This window comes from Camelina sativa, chromosome 14, assembly GCF_000633955.1.
Source record: "Camelina sativa cultivar DH55 chromosome 14, Cs, whole genome shotgun sequence".
NCBI classification, from domain to species: domain Eukaryota; kingdom Viridiplantae; phylum Streptophyta; class Magnoliopsida; order Brassicales; family Brassicaceae; genus Camelina; species Camelina sativa.
The window spans coordinates 24,661,070-24,671,547 of record NC_025698.1 but is presented as its reverse complement, the minus strand read 5'-3'; the positions used below and the strand labels follow the sequence as shown (position 1 = coordinate 24,671,547).

The following is a 10,478-nucleotide window of genomic DNA, read 5'->3' as shown; positions in this document are numbered from 1 at the left end:
AAAAAAAAAAAAAAAAAAAAAAACGAAATAAGCAAAAAAAGGTATACCCTAACCCACAGAATCACTCGCGGCTCAAAAACCCTAACTAAAATTAACACAAAATTCGATTACGAATTAGAGAAATCGGATGAAAGCTAGATAAAGAGAGAAGAAAGGTTACCGAGGAGCTGAAACCCGGCGAAGGCGACGATGGAAGCAGCAGGTTGGAGAATCAATGAAACAAGTTGAACGACACGTTTCTTAATAAGCATAGGGTAAGGTAGAGTCAACATGAGGGTGATTACAACTTCGGCCGCCACCACATACGACAGAATCAGCCATTGCAACGCCATTCTTCTTTCTTCGTCTTCTCTTCTAGATCTTTCTCTCTCTCTCTCTCTTAATCTCTTTCGTGTAAGGGTCGACGAAGAATAATTATTATTATTATTATAGACGAACCGTGTCCGTGCTCCACGTGCCTACGAAGCTTCTTTTTTTTTTTACTTACTAATTAAGTTTTTGATGGGCTCTCAACTTCGGCCCAATTATCTCCATATACCGGTTTAATTGCTTGAACCATGTTTTAATTATAACCGGTTTATTTCGGTTTAAAAGTTGGGTATTTTGACTTTTTGGTTGTCTTCCCTTCTTCTACGGAAGAACAAATACAAAAATACTCTCACTCTCACTTCTTCTTCTACTTCTTTACTTTCTCCTCTTTTCTGCCATTGTTGACTATCAAAGTCTCGATTTTTCTCGTCTCCTTGTGAGTTTAATCTTATTCGATCTCAATTAAAGCTAACACTATGGTTCCTCCGGCTAAAAAATTCATCAACAACCCCAACGGTTCGTGATTGATCCCTCGTCTCTCCTTCTTCTTTTGTGTTTCGAGCTCTCTGTTTTTATTTAATCTCATATGGTAGTTTCATGATCTGGACATATCAATTCGCTAGAGATAGGATGAACTTAAAAATGTATATTTCTCGTTATTGTGCAATTTTGCAGATGTTGTAACCGAGTTCATCGAGGGTCTTGTTGAAACTTATCCTGGACTTCAGTATTTGGATGGTCTTCCCGAGGTTCTATAAAATAAAATCTCCAAAAAAAAAATATATATATATTCTTACCATGTTTGTGGGAACCCTCAGGCTTAGTCTGATGAATTTACAGATCAAAGTTGTACTACGGGCTGATGTCTCGGCTGCGAACTATGACAAGGTTGCTGTTATATCAGGTTGGAGTTTTCTTTTCCAAACGTAATTTATGTTTTGATTGACGTTTTATATCCGTGTTTATGGGAGCAATGATGAAACAGGAGGGGGAAGTGGGCATGAACCAGCACAAGCTGGCTATGTTGGAGAAGGAATGCTCACAGCTGCTATTTGTGGAGATGTTTTTGCTTCACCACCTGTTGATTCCATCCTAGCTGTAAGTTACTCTTCCCATGTATCTTCTTTGTCTTCTCTTCAGTGTTTCTAGTGAATGATGGATCTTTGTCTAATTCCAGGGGATTCGAGCTGTAACTGGTCCAAAAGGATGCCTCTGGTTATCACGGTATTTAAAATATGGCTAGACATATGCTTATATATACAATATCTTTTGAAAGACTATCCCTCAATCTCTTTGGCTGATCTAGTTTCTCCTTTAACTATTGTTAATAGAACTATACTGGTGACCGCTTGAACTTTGGCCTGGCAGCTGAGCAAGCAAAAACTGAAGGTTTCCAAATTGAGGTAACTTGTCTATTTGTTTGTTTACCATTTGGTAAGAGCATTGGTGGATAGAATGACATGTTCCCTTTTATAGACTGTGATTGTTGGAGATGATTGTGCTTTACCCCCGCCCCCGTGGCATAGCGGGACGCAGAGGTTTAGCGGGAACAATTCTTGTCCATAAGGTTTCTCAGTTCTCCTTCTATATTCTTTTCCCTTTATCTGCACTCTAGGCTAACATTTCTTAGTAGCGTTTGCAGTCGATCCTCATTTTGTTTGTTACTGTCTTTTATGTGATGTCTAAGGGGCAGGCTCTTATGCACTTATATTTCTTATCATCCTTTCTTATTGTTTTGGTTTAAGGATAGGTCGCTGGAGCAGCGGCTGCTGCTGGTCTTTCTCTAGCCGAAGTTGCAGCGGAAGCAAAACATGCATCTGAGATGGTTGGGACCATGGGTGTTGCACTATCTGTTTGTACGCTTCCAGGACAAGTTGCATCAGATCGTTTGGGTCCAGAGAAAATGGAACTTGGGCTTGGAGTTGTATGTTGTTTCCCTTCATATTTTCTAATAATGCCATAGGAAAGTGAGAGCACATTTCTGTTTCTTGTATTTTGACTTTTATTCTTGCTAATTTTGAACCTTTCTTTCAGCATGGGGAGCCTGGTGCTGCTGTGGTTGATATTCAACCTGTGGAAGTTGTAGTTTCTCATGTTCTTCAACAGATTCTGAGTCCAGTATGTACACTATTCTTGTTTTTCTGCTGCAGTTTCTCCATTCCATAACCATCTTATTGACTATCTCCAAAATAGTAGTGTTAAAAAATACATTGTACATTATTGTGTTTAATTCATTGGCCTAAGCATTCTTTCTAACGGCAGGAGACTAATTATGTTCCAATTACACGTGGTAACAGTGTAGTTCTGATGGTTAATGGGTAAGCCTATAACAGTGTAGTTCTCATTTTCACCGTTACAACAATGTTATATCTATGATACCCAGTTACCGACATATGGCATAATGAGTTATGCTTAATTATATCTGAGTTTCCTATTGTTCTGCAGCTTAGGTGGTTCTCCTCTAATGGAACTTTTGATTGCTGCTGGAAAAGCAGTCCCAAAATTACAATTGGAATTTGGGCTTGCCGTTGATAGGGTGTATACTGGATCATTTATGACGTCTCTTGATATGGCAGGTGACTGTTTTTGGTTGTGTCTATATAGAGTTACCGGTTTTGTGCTATTTCTCTCACACTCCCTCCCTTCTCAGGGTTCTCGATATCAATCATGAAGGCAGACCAGTCAATTTTAGAGCGTCTGGATGCTCCCACCAAGGCTCCTAGTTGGCCAGTCGGCACAAATGGTCTGTGAGACGTAGTTATATTGTCTTTCTTGTTCCTCTGATATTTCCTTTGGAACTTGTATTAGTTTGTAAATTCTTCATTCTGTATATTTCTCTTTATAGGGAACCGCCCCCCAGAAAAGATCCCCGTTCCACTGCCCTTTCAAGCAACGAAAAGCCAAGAGGTAAGCACTAGGTTTGGAAAAATTCAATTAGTCAGCTTAGAAGGGGTTCAGTGAGATGCGATAACCTGTAAGTATTCATGAGAACTTGCCAGGCGATCATGCTAACTTGTTTTGCTATTTTTAGTCTCCAAGCCGACCACAAGAGCTTAGTCAACAAGGGCAAGTTCTTGAGGCAGCTATTGAAGCAGCAGCAACTGTAGTCATCAATCTAAAGGATAGTTTGAACGAATGGGATGGAAAAGTAGGTGATGGGGACTGTGGATCAACAGTAAGTCCTGTTGTTCAAATGTCTGTACAACATAAAGTTTTGCATTTACGCGTTTCTTAAATCTTATGCACACACCACCATTAATAGATGTGCAGAGGCGCAACTGCTATTCTGGAGGACATGAAGAATTAGTGAGTCACTTTACGCTAATTACCGTTTTACGTCTTCTTTTCTCCGTTTAGTTTGATTATTTACTTGCAATTTATACCCTCTCTTTCTCGTTCTTATAGTTATCCACTCAATGATGCTGCCGAAACAGTGAGTGAGATTGGTTCGTCAATTAGAAGAGTCATGGGGGGAACTAGTGGAATAATGTAAATCAGCGCACTTAACTTGACAATTTTCTTTCACTAAGATTGATCATGCATTTTGCATTAACTGATAAAGACATGACACTGTCTCATATGAAACCAGTTACAATCTCCTCTGCAAGGCAGCATATGCGGAGTTAAAAGCTAATGGTCAGCCAGAAACCACTCCCAAACACTGTAAGATAACGTTCCTTGTATTGTCGTTAACTATTCCAAAAGGCACATGTTCGCCTACTATGTTACTGATTTATTCTTGAAATCAGTGTCTGATGCACTCAAGGCAGCAATCTCTGCTGTCAGTAAATATGGTGGAGCAACTGCCGGTTACAGAACGATGTTAGATGCACTCATCCCAGCTTCAAAAATCCTTGAGGAGGTGACTTGCCAATAGTTGTTTACCTTTTTCTTAAAAACCAGAGATTATAATTTAACAAGTTGTAACGAGCTTTGCTTTGATTGTGAGCAGAAGCTGAGTGTTGGGGAGGACCCTATTACTGCTTTTGTTCTGTCTGCCGAAGCTGCAACCACAGGAGCTGAATCTACCATTCATATGCAAGCACAGGTGGGCTTTATTGACTCTCGGTTAATTGGCTACAATATTGCAATCACTGAGCTCACAGTTATGAGTTGGATGTCAAGTTTTTTGTTCATCTGATGTAACGGATTATTGGATTGGTGGACAGGCCGGAAGATCTAGCTATGTATCAGCTGAGATTCTTGCATCAATTCCTGATCCAGGCGCAATGGCTGCAGCTGCATGGTACAGCGCCGCTGCAAGGGCCGTGAAGGAGAAGAGCCAGGGGTTGTGATCCGATCCGATGAACTACTCTGTTAGAGGTTTCATCGAGCTTTATTGATTTGATTTCTGCCTATGGTTTTGTCGTCTATGTATATATTGTTTCTGAGTTCTTACCCGTTTATGTAGAAAACTACTAAGGGATTCTTGTGAAATGCTTCCCCTGTTTGTATACAACTGAGTGAATGACATTTTTTTCTGCATACATTGAGCAAATAATTACATCGATAGTTTTATTAAACAGAGGCTTGATTTGGCTTAGCAATCATCTGTTTATGGTGGTTTAATCAGAAGCTTGCTGGTTCAGATGATATTAGGATTCTTTAGGCTCTTTTACTACGGCTTGTCTATACGATCTGGTTTTAGGGTTTAGATGATTTTGCTTTTCTGCTCTTCGCGTTTAGCCTGTAGAAATGGCAAGGCTCTGCTAGTTCTCAATTGATTCATATGCTTGTTGATTTTGCTTTGGTTGCTTTGGTGGTCTTTATGGTGATCTCTCCGGTCCAATTATGTGATGTTCTCTGCTGTGTATGGTGTCATCCGGTTTGAGTTTTGTTGGAAAATTGTAGGTCTTATTTGGAACCAAATCTTCCTAATACTATTCCAAAGTATTATGGGTTGGATTATTTTAATGAGTATTTATTGTATAGTTTAAAATTGAAGAGTGAAACATAAAACCTTTCTTGAGAAATGTGTTGACAACCCTCGATTTGCCGCCTGTTTTTGTGCATTGGATAATGCTCTGTGTGACAACGGCTTCATTCTCAGTTCAGGTGAATGGTGAACTTGTAGGATTCTTTCCAAGTGCAAGGGGTCTGAGACAGGGATGCTCTCTTTCTCTTTACTTGTTTGTTATTGTTATGGACGTTCTTTCAAAAATGTTGGATGGTGCAGTCGAACATCAGTTTGGTTATCATCCAAAGTGTAAGAAACCTTGGTGTCACCCATTTGTGTTTTGCGGATGACCTTATGGTTCTTTCCGATGGTAATGTCAGGTCCACTGAAGGCATTGTGGGGGTTTTTGAAAGCTTTGCTAAGCGATCGGGTTTGAAAATTAGTCTGGAGAAGTCTACAGTCTATCTCGGGGGGTTTATCTGCCTGTGCTAGCCAGGAGATTCAGGACAGTTTTAGTTTTGAGGTTGGCCAACTCCCGGTTCGGTACTTAGGTTTGCCCTTAGTCACCAAACGTCTGTCTCTCTCGGAGTGTTCGCCTCTCATTGAGCAAATCAAGAAAAAAATAGGCTCTTGGACGGCCCGTTTCCTCTCTTTTGCGGGACGTTTAAACTTGATTCAGTAGGTGCTATGGAGTATATGTAATTTCTGGTGTTCTGCCTTTTGTCTTCCAAGACAATGTACTTGTGAGATTGACAAGCTCTGCTCAGCGTTCCTCTGGTCTGGTCCGGACTTAAATCCTCATAAAAATAAAGTAGCTTGGGAGGACATATGCAAGCCAAAGCAGGAAGGTGGCCTTGGTTTACGATCTCTGACTGAAATGAATGATGTTTGTTGATCTAGAGAATACTTTCTTCGGGGAACTCTCTTTGGGTTAAATGGGTACATAGCTCTATACTCAAACAGGAGTGTTTTGGCGAAATGATATGCTCAAATTAAACCCTAGAGCTACTCTCTCAAATTAAGAGGTCACTGTAATACTTAGGGGTCGAATTCCACAAGGACTCTAGACTACACAGTAAATTATAGAATTTTATGATTATGCTAAACAAGTGATTTAAATAAGAAAAGCAATGCAAAATATTAAAATAAAATTGTTGTAAATTTAAGGGATTAAAAAGCTAGGTCTAGGGAATTTCTCAGGAAATTATGGAATATCAAATCAATAAATTAATTAGGATTCAAGCAATTAAAAATCAGATCTAGAACTCTAAACTCTTCTGTAAAATAAATCAGTTCTCACTGCAAATATTATCTAAATTTAAAACCAGAAAATACAAATCTATTTGTAAAATTCTAGGTTAAAATTCAGCTTTGAAAACAGGTTTAAATAAGTTCACAAGATTACTCAATCAAATCTCTTTGCAAGAAGTAATTTTGCTCATCAAAAGTTTTATCAGGAAAATCAATTATATTCTCATATCAATTTATTTTCCTAAGTTATTAATTCTAGATGGCCAATCAAGGATTAATATGAAGAATAACCTATGATGAAGATCTAGAAAGATAATGAATCCTAAATAAACAGATCTCATAATTCATAAAATCCCTGTGAAAAACCCTAAACTTAACAAGCGAACTACTCAGACATATTTAATGAAGATCTAATCATAATTTTGAATAACATGCAATAGATATTAAAAAGTAAGAAGGGAGTTTAGAAATTCTTCTCTCAGAGGAGTTCAGATCTCTCTTCCAAAAAGCTCTCAATATCTCTCAGGGTTGCAGGATAAAACTCTCTAGAAAAAGACTTAAAGGTTTACAAAACCCAAAAACTAAATATATATGTCCTAAAACACGTCAGGGACTTATGTTGCAATTATGGAAGACTTTGGGCAAAATTGTAAAACTTCCAATTTTTGGCTCTCTCGTCGGTTTGGACTGGGTGTCGATCGATGCTCCTTCAATGTCAGATCGACATTGATCAGTTGATCAGACTCCAAATTGACTTCTTTGATTAAATGCTCCAAAACGATCCAAATTGCTCCATTTCACTCCATCCGTGCCAAAATCCTAGATAACCTGTAAAGACTCAAAAACATCCTAGAAAACAAATCAAAAGACTCTAAAAGACTCCTTATATCATGGTTAAAAACCACAAAAACCGTGATATATCAACTCCCCTAGACTTAGCCTTTGCTTGCCCTCAAGCAAAACAGAAACTTAGACCTGTAAAAGAGGTTTGAAAACATAGGAATTCACTCAACTGCAGATAACTGATCTTCGCACTCTTCATCGCCTTGACTCTCAAGAACTTACTTCTTATACTTAACAATGATAAGCATCAACATTCCTTACTCAAATCTCACAATCCTCTAGAATCTCTAGTCTCACCATTGTCATCTCATTACATAAATTAAAGCAAGTATAGGTGAGTTCTTACCTTGGTGTATCGATCAGTGGCATATGGACTCTCTTCAAGCCAAGACATTCTTCATACATCTCCTTTCCTTTCCCTTTTCTCACTTCAAAGGAGTTGATTTCTCCCAAATTTTTTTTCTTCTTTTTTTTTTTAATCAAATGTGTAAGTAAATAAAAGTTGAGACAACGTTGGTTTAACCAGATATCCATTGAATAAGGGCTTTCAGGATTGTTGATACAACTCATAGTCTTTCTAAGCTTCAGTTTTGAGATCAAGAATAGTAAAATAATCATTAGAGTGTTAGCCAAATATGAGAAATCATTAATCAAGATCATAATTCCCAAAGACAAAAAGAAAAATTTGAAAAATTTGGTTCAAACTTTATGGTTTTGACTGACACAACTGAAACTCAAAAACAAAAACGTAGTTAGTAGATAACCTCCTCCAGACTTAAACAACACTGTCTCCAGTGTTATCAAGTAAGATGAAAGCAAAAAGAAACAAAAACGTATTGAAAATTGTAATGAAAAGATGAACTGTTCTCGGGTTACCCAACTGTGTCGACCGACACCATTTCAGTGTCGATCGACACTCATCACGAATGGTGTTTTGTTGGCCGAAACTCCTTGTTAGTCGCAGATAGTTGTGTTGATGGATCAATCCTTGAATGATTATTCTGGTAAGAAGCACTCAAACACAAGTTAAAAGCAACATGATAGATAGACAATTTTATAATTTCAAACAAAAATCAAACAATAACTGACTCAATGAAAAAATGAAAATGACTCAAAAGGAAAAGAAAAACCTAGAAGTGGGTTGCCTCCCACTAAGCGCTTGTTTTCAGTCATTAGCTTGATTGTGTTAAAGCTCAAGCATCGGGTGTAGCAGTACATGGCAATACATGATTCCGAGACAATGTCCTCTTCATCCAAGGTGGTGTATAAGTTTTAGGTGCATGAGGTCTGCCAATGATGTGAGGAACAAGACTTGGGTGGGATTTTTGGATGGGTTTGCTTCTCTTATGTCCTGCAAATTCATCAACAGAAGAAACAAGCGTTCTACGATAATCTCATGGTGTGGTTAACTGCAAAACAATTTTTGTACCTTTGAAGGTCTTATTGATGATAGGAGAGGGTTTGGGTGAATAAAATGCATACCTTTGCCTTACCTGAGGACTCTGGGGTGTGTAGTGGTGAGGTTTCTGTTTGGGAACAGTTTTCTGACTTGAAGCATAGAGAATGTTCGGTCGCGGAGGGGTGTCGACCGACACTGATGGTGTGTCGATCGACACTGAGCCTAATGCTCGTGTAATTTCTTCTTTGCAGCTTATCTCAGCAATCTTCTCAACAGAAAATGTTTGTTCATCAATGGTAGGAGCTCGCCTTAGCTTATGCATCTCAAAATTCATACTTAAACCATCCACATTCAGTGTAATGTGTCCCTTCTGCACATTTATGACAGAACCAGCTGTAGCCAAGAAAGATCTTCCTAAGATGAGAGGGTCTTTAGGCTCTTTATCATACTTCAGCACCACAAAGTCAGTGGGAATCATGAAGTTTCCAACCTTAATTGGAATATCCTCTAAAACACCTTCAGGGATTCTCTGAGATCTATCAGCTAAGATAAGAGATAATCTAGTTTGCTTGAATTCTGTCATCCCAAGTTTCACAGCAACAGAATGTGGCATCAAGTTAATACTAGAGCCTAGATCACAAAGTGAGTGAGCAAACCGTTATGCAGAGATAGTGCAATCAAGTACAAAGCTCCCAGGATCTGGTAATTTCTCTGCAGTCCTACACTGAATCATTGCACTCACTTTCTTAGAGACAACCACCTCTTGCTTCTTCTCTTTCTTTTTTTGTGAGGGCTGGTTCAGCAGAATCGCACTGACTACTTAGTTAGCAAAGCTCCTTCCTCATGGCTCAAACCATTTGATACCATTCTCTTCACATAGTGCTTAAGTGGTGGTGAAAGCTTTACTGTATCAATCAAAGGCATCTCTATCATCACCTTATCCATCATTGCCTTGCATCTAGCTTCCTCAAGCTCCTGCTTGGACCGTCTTGACTTAGGAAAAGGAATCTTCGGTTGGTACACCCTTTCAGCAGTTGGAACCTGAGATTTTGAAGTTTCGGGTTCTGTCTGAGAGGGGTGTCGATCGACACCATCATCTAGAGCCGACAGATTTTGCGATTTCTCTCCCTTTTCTGCAGAAACAATTTCACCATCATCTTCACCCCTCACTGATATGGCATTACAAGAATGTTTAGGATTTGACTCAGTTCTCCCAGGGAGAAATCCCTCTTGCCTCTTGTCGGGTCCAGCTGTTTGAATAACTTGATTCTCTAGCTTCTTGACATGATTGTTTAATGCATCTATCTTCCCATTCAGCTCAATGTAGACATTGACGATTTTTCCATTGAATGTCACTGTCATATTCTCTTGTCCCTGAAGAAGCTGATCAAGCATGGCCTCTATTCTACTCTCAGAAGAAGTCTTAGGAGGAGGAGACTGATATGATGAGTTCCCATAGGTTCTTGTATAGTTGTTGTTCTGTTGCTGCTTCTGGTAATCTGGGTTAGGAGTGTACCCTGAAAAGTTCCCACTGTAAGGCTTGTTGCTTTGCTGATTACCAAATCTCTGACCCTGATTCCCATATACAAAGTTGACATCTGCTTCTTCATTCCCAGACTCAGGTTGTGGCTCAAATGATTCAACTTCAACAGCAAAGTGAACTGATTTCTTACCAACCAGGAGATTATGAACTGAATCAAGCTTAGCATTAACAGAAGCTAGCTGGTTTGAATCAAATCCTCCATGCAATCTCTTCCTTTCAGTATCTGCTCTCTTAGT

General features: G+C 39.0%; 1 protein-coding gene and 1 pseudogene across 1 annotated transcript in view; one reads left to right on the top strand and one right to left on the bottom strand.

Annotated features, from left to right (window-relative positions):
• LOC104742361 overlaps nt 1–403 on the bottom strand; it is a gene marked incomplete in the record, with an annotated part of 1,552 nt that extends 1,149 nt beyond the window's left edge. Inside the window, 1 exon segment of the mRNA XM_010463364.2 lies at nt 161–403. Within this exon segment, the coding sequence (XP_010461666.1) occupies nt 161–332 (172 nt within the window).
• On the top strand, nt 655–4,796 carry LOC104742358 (annotated as a pseudogene).